At 37.3% G+C, this 17,847-nt stretch overlaps 2 protein-coding genes across 2 annotated transcripts; both read right to left on the reverse strand.

Moving 5' to 3' along the window:
• Positions 1-3,580: 3,580 nt before the first annotated feature.
• Positions 3,581-11,514, reverse strand: tmem165 (transmembrane protein 165). The gene is made up of 6 exons (XM_079245279.1): positions 11,183-11,514; positions 9,770-9,995; positions 9,496-9,671; positions 6,538-6,720; positions 6,229-6,334; positions 3,581-4,959 (listed from the first exon to the last, which is right to left on the reverse strand). The coding sequence occupies exons 1-6, from the start codon at positions 11,312-11,314 to the stop codon at positions 4,883-4,885; spliced, it is 900 nt and encodes a 299-aa protein (XP_079101405.1). The 5' UTR covers positions 11,315-11,514; the 3' UTR covers positions 3,581-4,882.
• An 885-nt stretch (positions 11,515-12,399) lies between these two features.
• srd5a3 (steroid 5 alpha-reductase 3) lies at positions 12,400-15,896 on the reverse strand. Its single transcript, XM_079244622.1, has 5 exons — positions 15,661-15,896; positions 15,309-15,460; positions 14,319-14,504; positions 14,112-14,237; positions 12,400-13,219 (listed from the first exon to the last, which is right to left on the reverse strand). Exons 1-5 carry the CDS (start codon positions 15,882-15,884, stop codon positions 12,960-12,962), a joined length of 948 nt encoding a protein of 315 aa, XP_079100748.1. The 5' UTR covers positions 15,885-15,896; the 3' UTR covers positions 12,400-12,959.
• Positions 15,897-17,847: the final 1,951 nt, after the last annotated feature.

The following is a 17,847-nucleotide window of genomic DNA, read 5'->3' on the forward strand; positions in this document are numbered from 1 at the left end:
AAGACCTTAAAATGCTCGGTTGCTGAGGTATCCCAGCTTCCTTTCTCTGGGGGGGGTGGGGGGGTGTTTGCTTGTCTGCATAGCAGACAATGTGTGTGTTGTTTGTTGTGTCACAGTTAGTTTTTTTTTATTATTAATCCTTAACCTATATTTTTTCATTTAATTTTGTAAACGTGTCAAACTGACAAAGTATTTGACTCTAAACACAAAGTGTGCCATATGTCATTCAGGAAACAGAAACTAAAAGTTAAGCTACATGTGAGAAAGAAGCCTATCCATAACAGGGCTTCATATTATTATGATTACCGTAGATCCTTTATAACATTCATATTCATTTATTTTTATAACGTTTCCAGATTCCCCCGTTGTCCTACTAACCATCATGTCTCTGACTCAAAAGGCTCTAAAAACAGATTCCTGAAAATGTTTAGAAATATTTATTTTTTAAATCTGTCCTATAAATCTATGGGAAAGGGAAATAACGCGTGTCAGCATAGTGCTTGTTACGTTACGTCACCATCCGTCCAGACTTGCTAATGACGAGACCTGAGAAAGGAATCGGTTTAACACTCCGTCTCTGACATCTTTGCATCATCAGGAGACGCCTGACAATGTAAAACTGTCTGAATACATACTGAGGGTGATATTGCCCTTATGCTTGTTCTTGCTAAGTGTCTTTTTTTTTGTTGCTCCTGTGTGATCAGAAAGCATCTGTGTTGCTTAAATTGCCCCATTTTCCCAGTTCTCCAAGTCTTCATTTGCTGTTTTAATCCCCTGATCTGTAATTAAGATTAACTTTCAAACACACCTACTTTTTTCCCCCCTTTTTTTTTTTTGCATCAAGATGAAAATATTGTCGACATCAACACAATGTCCCTGCAGAGACTGTGCCCCCCCCCCCCCCCCCCCCCCCAGGAAACCATGGTTCAGGAAAGTTACCTTTCCTGAACACGCACGCACGCAGACGACGCGTGTTCTCTGTGTAGTTTTAGACAGAGATACTGGACCAAAACGTTCCCTCATGCAGACAGCCTTTCTAACCAGGAGGCTCAGGTTTGTTTTGTGTTACTTTGCACTGACGTTTCCAGATTAGTGTACTTTGCACTGACGTTTCCAGACATACAACAAATGTTAGTGTGTTTGTTGTATGTCTGAAGTTAACTTGCAGGTTCACTGTTTATTTTTAGCGGTGGGTAGGGGGGCTGTTTGACTGGGTTGATGCATTTTGGTGTTTAACTAGAAAACGTCTTGTTTTTTCATACTGTACATTCCTGCAGCACTTTTTCTCAACGCTTTAAAGCCTAAAAGCGGTGTGAACTTGTGGCTTTTTCTTTGTTTTATCTTTGCCAAAAGGGCTTTCCCTCGTGATGCTTTTCAGTTCAGGATGTAAAGCCTGGACTAGAAATAAGATGTTCTGTGCAGTTCATGAGTTGGGCTGTAAGTGGAGTTCTGGAATTAATCTAAATTCCTAAAAATGATTTTATTGATCTCTTAAAGAAAGGCAAAAAAAACAACCACATAAGCAAACCCCTGATACTTTATTCAGACTATCTGTTAAACTACAGAAACACATTCCACCCATATTTATCAGATCTTAATGTCTTTATTTGGATTAATTACTGTTCTACAGTGAGAAATAAGGCATCTATTGGCTTTGTGCAGGGATAGAGTAGATAACATATTCATGATCCTGCTCAGCACAGCTCTCATTCATCAGCATGAACTTAAATAGAAAATTTAAAACATGAAACTTAAAGATGCACAACAGATCTGTAGATTTAGAAAACTACTAAACCTTATTTGTTTGTGGATTTATAAACCCAATACCAAGTCCCTTTTACCTGTTTTCTCCTCTGTGTTGTTGTTGGGCCTCATAGAGCTCCATAATTCCAACCCAGACCTCAGATTCTGCACAAAGAACTCCTCTACCTCCTCCTCCTATAAAATATGATTTAAAAAAAAAAACAATCTTGCACTGCCACACATATAATTTAAGTAAGATTAGGAAAAAAAAATCCCACAAACGGCACTCTTCATAATAAGGGTTTAAATATATTCCTCTGTGTCAAAATAGCAGAATATGTAAGACAAGTATTTTGCATGAGTTTAGTCTTTTGGCAAATTTGCACAATGTATGATAAGAGGTGGTTGATATGAGAGCTGGGTAAATTATTTTTCTACTGCTGGTGTTAACCTTATCGAGTCAACACCATTAAATGTAATGATGTATAAAGAATATGTTATAAAATCAATCATTTAAACTACATATGAAGGATCTAAACTAACTGTGACATAGACACAAAGACCCCCAGAGAGAGCTTTTTACTTGTGAGTTGGTTATGCAAAGACTGTCAACCTGTTTTTTTTTTTAAAAACTTTTTTTGTGTTTACTTTGTGTTTTTATCTGCCAGTCAAACAGTTTTTCTTCATGCTAAAAAATAACTGAAATTGACCTTTATTCAGTAATCAGATGTGATATGCAAAAGACCTTTACCATTATCAAATCCTAAAATCATGAGGGAAAAAGTGGTTATCCAAAGAAAAGTCATCAAGAGGAGCCTCAAACTAAGTGTGCATTATGTTACATGTGTAGTTGACATGCTCACTAGAAACTCTGAATGTCTTTTAATGTTCTCTGCTTTCAGATTGTTGTGGCTTTTTCTTTCTTTTTTTTCTTTTTTTGGTTTGGCTCAAGAAATGTACCGCTGCAGTGCACTGGACAGCATACACAAGCAGCCGCTTTGATGAGAGTCCATGCAGATCTCTTACAGTACACCCTGATCCCCCCTGATCCCGGTTTCATATCCATATTTGTTAGTGTTGCAGTGTTGTTGCTTAAATTGTAAACATTTAGCTGAAGTTTGCACAGTCTAGATGTAAATTGTCCTAGATTGTATCATTTTAGCTGTTAAATGCCAAAAGTACTAAACAACTAATTGTGTGGAGATCATGTTTCATGGAAAATTGGAGGCAGGAATTATTTTTGGTCTTTAAAAAAACAGATTATCTGGATTATCGGATGAAGACCAAGTAACCCCATAAAACAGAGTACGCCGTCTGAAACTCTGCAGCTGGAGTAAAAAATGTTTCGCATTGATTACCAAAGGCAAACTTTAAAGTTTGTGCCCTTTCTGCATATCTGCTTTATTTAAATAAAAAGCCTCATGATTGCTTTTTCTAACTTTTTCCCCCTGAAACTCCACTACTGCCACCTGCTGGTCACTTTAAGGTTTAACACCATTATAAGCTGCAGGAAACTGAAGCTTGAATCCGTCTCGATCTTCTTCTGGTTTTCTAAAATGACCATTTAAGGTGCAATTTCCCTCTCAAACATATAATCCAATTTAGCGTGAAGGTGCCTGCAACAAATGTGCTGCCTTATTTATTTCTTGATCCAAATCCTTTATAAACTTTTTTTTTTTTAATGAAATATGTCGTTATCCCCCTATCAAAATAAAAACTATGAAATTTCTCTGTTGTCGAATCTTAAAACTTCTTTTCATTCCAGAAGTCTAAGAATTGCCATTGAAGCCAAACAGTAGTGATTATTAGAAATGATTCAAGATCAGACATGAAACAATTCAGCAGTTCAGGTTTATTGGTATCTTACCCGCCATATGACAAACAGAAGTATTCACAGCCTGTCAAATATTGACAATGCAGCTTCAGCCAGTTTAAAAACCACTTTTCAATCCCTCGCTTACAGAGATTTTTCCCATTCTGTGTCTACAGTACATATGCCTAAAAGGAAACAGAATTAAGATAAATAAATATAGGTTGGGATGTTTAGTCCCATCAGCTACAACACAAGAAAAAGGAGTGACTTCCACTGTTTGTAGGAGAGATGACTTATTCTGTACCTGAACTATTGGTGCTGTAAGCATAAAATTTGGAGATGGTAGGTCCATACAGGATCAGGATTTTTCATTATCTGACTTCAAAATGGGAGTACAACATTATAGAACTCAGCAGAACTGTGTTTGTGGCCTCGAAATGTGAATCTTCCCACATACGTCTGGGGGGGGGGGGACAGGCAGTCAGTGGTTCAGGTCGGCTCCTATGCAAAAATAAATAGGAGGTATGCAATCTTTGCCTAAAATATATCTTTACATCAGAACACACACAAAAAGGTTATATGTGCTGCTGGTTTCCCTTCAAAGTGGGCTCACATCTTATGGGTTTTCAACGCATGGAGCAAAGTGTCACTAAAAGGGACGAAGGTGAAAACGACAGAGCGACATCAGCTCTGAACGCTGGCCACACAGCTCTGTATACGAGTAGACTTCTGAAATCAAAATGTAAAAATTTAACATTCAATGTTTAAAAACAAAGATTTCCAAGAAGATGAAGAGCAGAACTAAGATGGTTGAATGAATAAAGTCTGCCTGGTTACGTTTCAGAGCAGCTCAGCTGCAGTTAGAGGGCAGCGATTGGTTTCAGATGGGAACAAGAGTCCTGACTCCTCCCCCAGCTGCCATCTGTCCCACCCTGCAACTCTCTGCTCTCTTTCTCTTCAGGCGTTTCAGACGAGTTGAGAACTTGTGTTTTCTTTTCTAACGTTGTGCCCATCTTCTTGACTACAAAACACTTCTTGGCCGTCAAACAGCCGAACCACTTACAAGAATTTGCCAACAGCAGGTTGACGCTTGTGGGCTTTATTAAATGCTAACCTCCACCTGGCTGAGGAATCTCACTGATTCAGACGGTAAAAGAACAAAGGCTTTCCAAGGAGACAGAGAGGATTTTAATCTGTTTAACCTGTCAGATTCTCCTCTTAGACACACACACACACACACACACACCACGTCTAAACTAAAGACCCTACAACAACTTAACTATATTTTACACATATTTACAAAGTAAACTGAAAAGTCTCATCAGATTAGAGTCCAGCTTCCGGCTTGATGAACAGGGCGGAAAACGCAAACGCCAGAAAAACAATCCCTCCAATGATTGTAACTGTGGAAACAAAAGAAATCGATTCAGTTTGACATAAAAAAAGCTTTCTGTGATTTCTTTTCTGAAAAAAGATGAAGTAAATTTATTTATATATATATATATATATATATATATATATATATATATATATATATATTTTTTTCAATAAAAATCACAAAGCACTTCACAATAAAACACAAAAACTTAACATAAAAAACCCAGAAGCAAATGAAAGTAAAAGCATGATTAAAAAGATGCATCTTAAGATGCGTTTTATCACTGACTCAGCCGATATCAGGCTGAGAGGGAAGGAGGTCCAGAAAGAAGGGGGCGCTGCTGCAAAGGCTTAGCTGCTTCCCTGCTTCAACACATCAGATTCAAATGAAATGGAGCTGAGAGCTTGTAAAGTTCTGCATGATGACTCGTTCATTTTATTCAGGTGTGTTGAGGCAGGAAAACATCTAAAGCCTGCAGGACTGTGACCCTTGAGGACCAGAGTTAAAGAGTCCTGCTATAGAAGATGCTACACCAGGGGTGGACACCTCTGGTCCTCAAGGCTGCAGTCTTGCAAATGTTGGGAGTTTCCCTGCTCCAACACACCTGATCTTAATATCAAGCTCTGCACCAGTCTGCAAATTTAGTCTGATCTGTGTCGGGTGTGTTGCAGCAAAGAAACCCCCAGCACTTGCAGGACTGCTAGGACCGGATTTGCACACCCCTGGACTACACAGATGCATGAAATGAACAACAAACAGGAATCAAAACTAATTCTGTATGGACAAGTTACTTCACTAGGATCCTTGAGAACCCATCAAAACAGCCCGACTCAAAAAAAAAAAACCAGGCTTATGACAACTAAAGATATTAACAGTGGGGATTTATCATAAACAGAACAAAAAAACCTATTTTTGCAGTAATGAAGGTTAAATATTTTGTTTAAATTCTGTTTTCCCAAAAGTGTAACAAACATGGATTTCCTTCCATTAAAGGATCCATTTATCTCCTTTCTCCAATGCAGGAAATGGAAGAATAACTAGTTTTTGAGCAAGTTGAATCAATTTGCCTTCGTTCATATTTTGGAGGTTTAAGAATTGCACATCTTAAGATCAATCCTGAACTTTCACCTCTGGCAAAGTTTCTGCACATTTCTTGGGAAATTGAAAGTCGAATCATGTAAAGTGACCTCATTTATTAACAAATACTACGCTGTAATGTCAAAAACAACAAACAAAGTGGGCAAATCGAATAAAAGACTTAAGTGGAATAAGCCGACAGTAAAGAACATCTCACCTGTTCTCACAGATATTTTCTGAGCGATCATTCTTCCTCCTATCACAGCCAGGCCTGTACACAGACAGTGTCCAAATGTGCCTCCCACTGCGACTCCAAAAGGATCCTGGGAATTTACAAAGGGAAATAAAACCCTTTCATATCGAAAATGCCTGAAAAATGACACAATCCAGTTGCAACATGTCTATTATCTGCACTGAGCCGTCTGGTTCAAAGCTTCTGTCTCCTGTTCCGGCTATAAAACCAATATTGTCAGACATACCATAAGATATTAAAACACAGTCGTGGCTCAGGATAAATGTAACAAACCTCTCGCGCTGCCAGAATAATGGTGGTCAGCTGAGAGCGGTCTCCCCACTCTGCGAGGAAGGTGAGGGTGAAGGCTTGGATGAAGATGGGCGAGATGCAGCTGTACCACTTCTGCTGAGGTAGGACCGTTCCCAAGCCGGCCTCCACATCTGGAGCTCCGTTGACGAGTTTAGACCGCTGAAGCTGCAGACATCGGACGACAACAGAAATTAACCGTCACCATTTTCCACTCATTTGACTGAATTCTTCATCATGTCTTCCTGCATGGGAATGGCTTTAATGTGTGATGGAGACCTGCCGACGGACAAAGTTATACAAGCAGTCCTCGGTTTACGAACGAGTTCTGTTCCTACGCTGCAGCGACACAAGAAGTTCCAATAAACCCCGGCTGCACAATGGGGTGGGCTTGGATATTAGGTGAGGTTGGATGTCCAACGGGCATGGTTGGATGTCAAATGGGCGTGTTGGGTGCCAAATGGGCGTGGTTGGATGTCAAATGAGTGTGTTGGATGTCAAATGGGTGGGATTGGATGTCAAATGGGCGTGGTTAGGGTTAGGGTTAAGCCAATCAAAATGTTGAGGGGGCAGGGTTGGTCGTCCAACGGGCGTGGTTGGGTGTCAAATGGGCGTGGTTGGATGTCAAATGGTTGTGTTGGATGTTAAATGGGCAGGATTGGATGTTAAATTGGCGTTAGGTTAAGGTTAAATTTAGAGTTAGGATTAATCCAATCAAAATGTTGAGGGGGCGGGGTTGGACGTCCAACCGGCATTGTTGGATGACAAATGGGCATGGTTGGGTGTCAAATGAGCGTGTTGGGTGTCAAATGGGCGTGGGTGGATGTCAAATGGGCGTGTTGGGTGTCAAATGGGCGTGGGTGGATGTCAAATGGGCGTGGTTGGGTGTCAAATGAGCGTGTTGGGTGTCAAATGGGCGTGGTTAGGGAAAGGATTAAAGTTAGAGTTAGGATGAATCCAATCAAAATGTTGAGGGGTTGGACGTCCAACCCCACCCAATAACCAGCCCCGTTTCATTCTCCAGGCTGCATCCAAGACCCTCTCAGAAATTCTGCTTAAGTTGGATTTTTACCCTTAAATACCCCCTAAATACACATATTATACATCATATGAATGGAAAAACAGTACAGGCAATTAAAATGGACATTTCAATTAAAATAAAATAAATATACACGCACTGAGGCGTCGTCTCAGCCTCCGCGTCATAAGAGCTTATACAGAACTTCGCAACTTGCTTGATTTTTTAAAATTGATATATTTATTCATTTGAGCATTGTAAAGTCGAAACGATTCAAGTCGAGAAGCACGTAACGCAAGGACAACCTGTGCAAGCAAGCTTGTGGTTTCATGCAAGTCACTTTTCTTTATGGTGCACTGAGAAAAACCTGATCATTACGAGGCTCAAGGTTGATTCTTAAAAATGAATTAAAAAAAAGAGAAAACAGGAAGATGGCATCACAGTCCACTGCAGTGTACCTGTGGTGCAGGTATAAATTAGTAGGAGCAGGAGAACCAGTGTTTTCATATGAGCACGATCAACTTCGTTTAATGACTAAGTTGATAGCCAACTTTGTGGTTCTGCTTATCGAGATTGTGAATATTGGAGTAAGTCAACCCAGGTAATGGAGATATATCCCAGGTATGGTAATCCCGCTGCATAGTGCAGGCCTCAGGTGACCTAGTCTTTGGTTACAGTTCAGTGAAAATGTCATGATCTGATCATGATCCAATCACAGAGCCACGGATAAGGGTGATAAAGGTACTATCTCTAAAGCTCTCAGAATTTAACTTTTTATATACATACATATACATATACATACATATACATTATATATACATACATATATATATATATATATATATATATATATGTATATTACACATATATACACATATATGAAAACCTAATTTTCTTAGACCCCCTTATGGGTTCTTAGGACTTTGTGGTATTGTGTGACAAAGTTCAGAGGTCAGTTTTGTTGATAAGATCCCTTTACACTGATATCTGCAACCACTCAACAAATAATGTTTTCATTAAAACCTCCTTTATCTCTATGTTAAATCAAATGGAAGATGGTATGTATTCTTCTACTGCATTTTAACCAAAGTCTGTGGAAATTGGGGAGTCTGATATCTTCTGAGGTGGGAAGGAAATATAAAAAATAAATTAATTAATTAAAAACAAAGCGATAATCACTGATAATACCATCAAAAAAATTCCATGGATCAGGAAACATGACATGGATGAAAGCAAAACTTGTGGTTTCCAAGCCCTCAGGCAGCAGTGAATTAAAAACAAGCCTGAATCTGTTATGGAAATGACTGCCTGTGCTCAGGATAACTAACAAAATTCACTGTCTGCACACAGTTTACCATGTTATCCATAAAAAAAAAAAGGTTATAACTGTCAAACTAAGAAAAAGCCATGTGTGAAAATAATCAAGACTGTCCCTATGACTGTCATCTGCTCTGGACTGTTTAAAACAGAAAGCTATTCTTCTGTAAGACTAATCAAAATTTGAACACTTTTACAGAAAACATGGAGGTCACACACAAGGTACCGGGTGCTGGACTCGCTTTCCTGCAATCTAGATATTTTACCAACATAAAGCATTTGATGCATCATGAGAAACAACACAGGACTGCAGAGAAACAATCAGCGAATCGGGTCTGTTTCGCAGCAGGCCACCCTGACCCTAACCCTCTTCAGCATGTGACAACTGTTGTCTCTTAGGACAGCTAATGAGGCTAAACTTCTAGGTCTATGCCAACTATAACATAGGAGCACCAGAAAGTATCCTAATTGAAATCATCACAAATTGTCATGGGGGTTTTTACATGGATGCTTTTGTAACTTCTGCATATGCAACAGTCATGGAGTTGCTCGCTGGACGTGGCAAGCAGAAGTGTCTTTCTAAATGTGGAAATCATTTGTCAACTTACTTCTTCATCCTTTCTCTTAATCTCAGCTTGCACTTCCTCTAGCTCTTCTTGGCCTTCATCTGGACTCATCTTCAATCCTTCTCTCAGCATCCTTACACCAAAGATGGCAAACAGAGCAGTAGACACATAGTATGTGTAGATCCTTGGTATAATTGTAGTAGCATAGCCGAAAAGCACTGGAGAGTGAGAGGAGAGAGTGGTCATTGTCAATTTTGTTAAGTTGTGGAGGAAACGGACCATTTTAAAATTGACAGATATCCAAACTTTAACCAACCTGAAAGACAAGTCATGATTCCCAAGGCCAGCATGGCCCCAGCTAGTACGGTGAGGCGGTTGTAACGCATGGCCATGATGGCTGCGATAAAAAATGTCTTGTCTCCCAACTCCGAGACGATGATGACGGAGATAGAGGCCACAAATGCATGAATGAAACCCAGGTTTCCTTTGCTGGGACCATCTTCAGAGATGATTGGACCTACTGGATGGGTACTCGATGCTTTCTACGAAGAAGTCAATACAACAGCTAAGTTTCAAACAGCTGTTCACTAAAGTTAGTTAGTTTATTCATTTCGAAACAAATGAAAGAAAATAAGAAAAATATACGTACATACCTATACATACATATATACATATACACGCATATGCATACTAATTAAGTAAACAATAATAAACACAAATACTAATATTAATAATAATAATAATTCCTCATCAATTTGATAATTAAATAAATTTGTTAGATAAAAGAAGTTTGAAAAAGGAGTGGGAAGAAGTGTACACTTATTTGGTATTCCCACCCTTTTCTACTCAACTAGTTTTCCATTCTGTCGCTGCAGATTGCAACATACTTATTCAATTTGCTACCTATATTTACTAGGGGTGTGACGATATGCTTTTGTCACGATTCGATTCCGATTTATTTGGGTGCCGATTTTATTTAAATTGCGATTCTCACAATTCTCAGATACTGCTGATTTTTTGTAGATTTATAACAAAAAAATGTATCAAACTTTTTTTTGCTCGTATTTTTTCATTTCAATGAGGAAAAAACAACACAGTAGCCAGACCATCATTCTACTGCTATAATGCCCAAGAACAAGTTAAAAGATCAATAAAAACCAATAAAAATAACAAAAAAATTTTTTTTATAGTGCATTCATTTTATTTGAAAAAAAAGAGATTTTTTTTAAACAAAAAAATATCTATTTTAATGTTGTGAAGAAAAAAAAAAACCAATTTCCGATTTGATTTTCCTTAATATTTACATTCACATATTTACACTTTAACACACATTTCCATATACCTCCATTCATATATACACATCCACACAGATATACTACATACATATACTTACAGCCATATCTACAAAATATTACATAAATATCAATCTACTGATTATATTCCTGATAACATTTTTATTTCATCCCTCATCCATCCAAAGTCATTTACATTCCTGAAATAATGAACAATGTAATTTGCCCCATTGAATACCTCTTTTTTAAATAGTTTTAAATGTGAAATAAACACTTAAAAGGACTGTAATAAACCAAGTGTCGCTAACTTTACACCCGGAAACCCAATGTTAGCATGTGCTAGGTAGCCCGGAGGTGCTAACATCAGCACCCCAAAACCAAATACCTCCTCTGCCCACAACACATTTAGTTGGTAATAATAAAGTAAAAGCCAGTACCTCCGGTTGTGGCTGCTCTTGTATGGTTTTGTGCTCTTCTTGAATGGCAGCAACTCCGACCGACCACAACAACACAGCTACGAGTGGAAAGATCACGTTTCTGCTAGCCTGCCCATCTCTACTCCCCGTCATTATTGCTACCCAAACCGATTTAACACGATTTACGCGACTTTTTCCTCTCTCGTCATTCACTTCGAATGATCATAAACAAAGTTGGAAAACTTCATGCTGGAATAACCATAGTTTAATATAACTCCTCGATAATACACGTCACAAGCAGATCGAGAAAACCAACTCAAAGGGGAAGTTAGAAATGTCGCTGCCGCATTGAATAACAGAGAGAGCATGTGATTGGACCGTTTTGGGTATGACGTTTTACGTATGTGTTGACGTTCTGAGCAGAAAGCTTTGTGATTGGACGGGTTAATTGTCGGTATCAGTTCCCAGAGTCGCCGTATGGGGGGAAAGTTAGGAAGATTTTAAGGGCCCCACGACTTGATATGGGCCCAAAAAGATGTACAAACTATATAAGAAAATAATTAAACCTTTATTAAAAATAATAAATACTTTTTTTTTCAAAGGTTGTAATAAAATATAGCACTAATATAAACTGATAAGCCATTTATATAAAAAATAACCTAGTTTGATATATGCACTGTGATTTAACCCTTTATAGGAAATAACTTAAGATTAGAAATATTAACCTAAAATTGTCCTTCTGGTATGAAGCAAGACCTCCATTCTGTTGTTACATTAAAAAAAAAAAAAAAAAGTATGCTGAATATGAAAGGAAACAAAGTGATCAAAAATAGTCACTTTCCTCATAAAGGGTTAAACACAGCCCTAGATCTTTATTATTCCTTTATTTTTTTTTTATCAGCTTGAAACAATTGAAGCAAAAACAAAAATCTAAAATTAGCGATCGAGTGGTGGGGTCTGTGTCATTGTCTTTCATAGGGCCCAAATTCCCTGTCAGTTCCATTAAAATACGCTGGGAAAACGAGTTAAATTTCTCTTGAATACTCTATACCAGCGGTTCTCCACCTTTTAGCAACACAGTACCCCTTGTAAAAAAATTTCAGCCAAGTACCCCTACCACTGCAAAGTACTTTTGGTTAAGAAAGAAACATGAAAAACAGCTATTTATCATTTGTGTTTAGTTTATTAAACTTAAACGTGCAAAACAATGGCAAATGTTTTGCACATCTCCACTACACTTCAACTAGGACTCCATCGTTTGTGTTGTCAAGGCGACAGTGACTGACGAATGTGATTTGGCTTATAACGGGTGGGCTTCAATTCATGTCTGAATGTGGGATTTTGGGAGGAATAAAATGGTGTAAGTCTAAATCTAAATTCAATTTATGAATGTACACTTACATTTATTGAAATATATTAAATGTTTATATAATTTTATATTATTTTATTTAAGGATGTTTTAAAGAAAACATAAAAAGGTATATGTTTTTCCAAAAAATTTCACGTATCCCCCCCGGAATGCCTTGAAGTACCATTAAGTACCAGCATTTTTTCCTCATAAATCTGAGACAGCTTACATCTCAGAGTCTTGTGCTAAAACTTCATTTACACTTACAAATTCTGTTTTTTCTTTGAGCTATTCAGGAGCTGCACTTGATCAAGAGCTTTTTGTTAAACAAGGGTGAAAATATTCAAGTCATTGCTCTTACATTATACTTCCAGCTTTTCATAAATCTCAGACACTTTTCACAGATTTTGCAGTTTCCAGATGACTGAAAAAAAGGCAAGTTCAGATCTTTCAGAGCACAAAAGGTATAAATGCTCTTCTGCACTTCGGGTATGACTCATATTTGCTAATGTAAAGCTCATGACAAAGCTGGCCTGCTAGTGCCTGGTTGAAGAACACATAAAGTACCACAAGCCACCAAGTCAAAGAGAGGGCACCAAAAACAAGGCTAAGAGAGATGTAGATCAGCAGCTCAGCAAAGTAATGTGGACATGAAACCAGCTCGAACCAGCCCCCCTTTGGCACTCTGTAAGTCAGGGTCTCCACTGTTCCTGCAAAATGGGACAAAAGACAACAGGCAAAAGTAACTACACATAGCAAAATTAGTCATGCACCACATCCCTGGAAGTTTCCACCCAGTCTCTGCAAGTTGCTGAACATATTCATGCAAACTTTAAAACAGGACTTCTTGCCAAGTCTTTCCCGTTGGCTCTAATAAGAAGCCTGGAAAGGAATGAATGAAACATGTCTGATTACAGCAGGTAATACTCTGGAGGATTTCTTGTGAGAACACGTCCATAATGGCAGCTGCTTCAAGTTCATTTCTGCCGGCATGTTTATTGCTTTTTCTTGCTCACCTAATATAAAACAGGTATCTTTCCAGAGCCTCATCCACCACACTGAATGCACTGTAAACAAACTATTTCCATTTCCAATGCATATTCCTTCTCAGTCCTCCACTTTGGTGCCACCCTGGAGTATTTTTTGTTTTAAGAAAGCATCTTGAACTTAGGAGTTACTGCTGTGAACTGCACAATATGTAAACAGATAACTGGGGGTAAGCCTTTGTTGTAATGTTGTGAAATCAAATAATTTTACCTCAAAACACTCTTTAAAAAAAAAAAAAATGTTGCTTTGTTATTGCTAGAAGTGCCAATCTGTTTACAACCAAATAAACATATTATTGGTTGGTGCTGTGACTCACTGGCCAACAAAAAGAACCCTAATGCTTTGTTTGTTAAAGGTACTCACAACTTTATAATTATATACTTCAAATTTTGACAATCTCTCCAAACAAAAAACACTTTTTAAAACAATAATTGAATATCTCCACTGTGATGGTCTGATTTTAGTGCCACATAAAATATCTACAGCCATAGAAAACTCTGCAATATCAAGATATAGCACAAAAAAAATAGAGTACAAACAACTGCTCAGGCTTACCTGATTTTCCAGTGCGCAGCCTGGCCAGCAGGACCATTGACTGATGCTGCAGAAATGAGGCTCCAATGAAAAGTAATAACCCACAGGTATGAATCCAGTTAAACTGAGAGAGGAGTGTGCCAGTCCCTAAAAAAACAGCAAACATTTACACCAGACAGTAGAACCAACCATAGGTCAATGAATGCAGAGGACTAACACCAATCTAACCTTTCTCCATACGATCCGAGCAGAGGACTGTTAAACCCAATACTACGTAATAACCAAGCCCGAACACATATTGCACAAAATGCATGACTCCATCAGAGAAGACGCTGACAAACAGGCACTCCAGCAGCCTCCGGATGGAGTGGAAGCAGAGCAGCACTTGAACCAAGACAGTAGACAGCTGTGGGACTTTAGACAGCATCAAGATTAGCAAGATTAGTATTAATCTTAACATGTGTTAAGATTAATAATAATAATAATTTTATATATATATATATATATATATATATATATATATATATATATATATATATATATATATATATATATATACACAGTTGTGGTCATATGTATTCACACCCTTTCATTAAAGAAAAAGCTGAATTTACAACAGTCACTCAAATAACTGGAGACTTAAGAATGGAACTATAACTAAAAAATTTGCAAAAATATAATTTAGTAATATAAGACACTGTTTTCGCATTTAATTGAGTTGAAGAAAGAAAGAAAAAAACAAACAAACAAATTGGTCCTGGACAAATTAGAGCACTTTTCTGTTGAACAGTGGGACAAAATACCTGTCAACAGGTGCAGAAGTCTGACTGAGAGGAACCTGACTGTAGCAGAAATACTAAAGGATTGTTCAACAAAATATGAATTTATTAAGGATACAATATGTAATAAATTATATAATATGTAATAAATTATCTTATTTGTTTGCTTTTTAAAAAAATATTTTGATTGAACCAGAATTAGAAAATAATGTTATGATTTTCATATAATTTTTATTATTATTTTTTATAATTTTTATTATAATTAATATTATTATTTCATATAATATTTATTATTACGTTAGTCAATGAATAAATATGAGCACAACTCTATATATATATATATATATATATATATATATATATATATATATATATATATATATATATATAAATATATATATATGTATGTATATATACATTAGGGAGTCTGCCATCCTACCTTGAGTGTTGGTGTATGTTGAACCTGTCAAAATATCTAATATCCCGTTCAGCCATGACGGATAAGACTGCGACCCATAAATAAAATTCAGGTATAAGACCAGAAGAAAACTATTCCAAGCGACAGAGATGGCATAAAAGTGCCAGAAATACCTGAAAGGCAGAAAAAAAGAGTACAGTAATTTTTTAAGTCAACTTAAAAGATATATGTTACATTTTACACATTTAATCCTAAAATTCCTGATTAAGCGCTAGAATTTAAACTGAACCTTTTAGCTTTTAATTCGGTGTATAATAATAATAATAATAATAATAATAATAATAATAATAATAATAATAATGATAATTTTGACCTTTTAGGAACGTCAAACACTCGAAGCCAGTCGGCTCGTTTGATGTTTTGTTTGGTTTTTCCGTATCGAATAAGATCCTGAAAAAACTCGTAGGCACGTGACGTCTCGCATGTTTTCGGCACACGAGCCGAGATTCTGTGCGTGAAAAAAGCCATAAGAAAGCACGAGGCGAGAAAACACCACAAAACATTGATCAGGCTCAAATCAGCCCAACTCAAAATCATTTTTCAACTCTGTGGTCGTGGACATTGTTGTGTGCAACGGTGAAAATAGACCGTCGACCAACGTTTCACAATGGTTCCGGATGAGACGGGATGAACTGAAAGCCCAAGTTGTTGTAATAATGTAAGAATTGTCATATAAAATTCATACCCATGTCCAAGTCCATATGATTAGTAATATAACAACTTTTCGGACTTATTTAACTTTTAGCTTTTCTAAATAGCGCAGCAGCAACATGTGGGAGAGGCCCCAGCTCCCCGGAACCATGAACAGGTTATTACAGTACTGTATGGATTATACAGCAGATGGCAGCATTTGAATCCATCCTCACTCTGTAGCCTTAACTTTAGTTCTCTGCATCTAATAAATCTAACAGAGGTGGTCCACTTCCCAAAACAGATAGGACAGTAATGTTTTTCTCATAAAAACTATTGGTTTTTAGTATCATTTTTCTTATTTAAAATTATTATGTTTCCCAGTGGCAGACATGTCACCCAAAATTACACTCACATACGGCTAATATGTCTGTTTTCACTGCAAAAAAAACGGTTCATAGATATATTAATGCATTTATTCATTCCAAACCATGTGACGTCACTCAGATGTATTCAACGTAATTTCACATGAAACAAGGAATTCACAAAACAGTGCTATTTAAAAGCTGGGATGGACAAGCTTGTGTGTGTGTGTGTGTGTGTGTGTGTGTGTGTGTGTGTGTGTGTGTGTGTGTGTGTGTATGTGAATATGTTATGTAAAAAAAAAACATTCATTATTCTGCAGTTTTCTGTTAATTGACTGCTCAGCTGATAGACGCATCATTTTCCCTCCAAGGATCCACTAAAGTGGCTTACAAACTAAGTTGAGTGCCTACACATTACTAACAAAAATGTAATTAATTTTTATCTATGCATCATACTATTTCATTATTAGTAATAACATATTTACACATCACAACATTTGACTGTTTTAACAAGTAATAGTGTATCAGAGAGGTTTTTTTTTTTTTGTTGTTTTATTCAAAACTTGCATTAATGTTGAGATTCAATTTCTTCATTTAACGAAGTGAATGGGTATTGTGGTTCAGGTAGTAAAGTAGTCACCATTCTGTCAGGATAACCATTTAGTCCACAGTATGTTTATGAATTTGGTAAGACATTAAATCCCGCATTTCATTTGCTGGATGAACGAGGAAAGCATATTAGGGATTTCAGAACCAAGAGAAAACTAAACGCATGGTGGAAGTAAAAACCCTGAAGATGATCTCAAGCTAAACTTTCTCCTCAAAGCTAGACAAGTTAATCACATGCTCCCGCCCTCTGCAGTATGGTCACGAGTCAAGAGAAAGTAGATGTGTTTGTCAGAAAAACTTGGTGAAGCCTTTGAGCCATCAGATTCCAGGATGCCTCTTAGAAGAGCACAGTATCCTGTCTGAGGAAGTGTGGACTGTTTCCTGTCCCCCTCCCTCCTCTGTCCTCAGTGTCCTCTTCTTCTTTTACTGTGCCAAGAGCAGGACCCTCAGCAGGCCCCAAGCATGCGGAACTATTTCCCATTGTAATCACGCTATTTGTTACATAAGTTTTGAGGAAATCCAAGTTGTGTACAAACTTAGACAATTAGATGTTCAAGAACCCAAAATATCACAGAAACATTTGGAGTTACATAAATGAAGAAGATGGAGACAACCTGTCTCTTTACTCTCTTTTCTTTTTCATGTATACACTGAAGGAGTGACTAAATGCAGGTGTGTAGTAATTTGAATCCAGGTGGGAAGCAAAGCATAACAAAATAGATGTATTATTTTCCTTCTTATGTCACATATTAACTGGAAAGGTACCTTTTACATAAGTTTTGTCAATCTACTGGGTCAGTGTTTAACAAAGTACTTTTAGAATCTTGTATGTTATTGGAGCATCACATCCTAAATAAATTGGGAAAAGTAAGAGTCAGTACAACGACACAACTGGA

This window comes from Telmatherina bonti, assembly GCF_933228915.1.
Source record: "Telmatherina bonti genome assembly, chromosome: 8".
NCBI lineage: Eukaryota > Metazoa > Chordata > Actinopteri > Atheriniformes > Telmatherinidae > Telmatherina > Telmatherina bonti.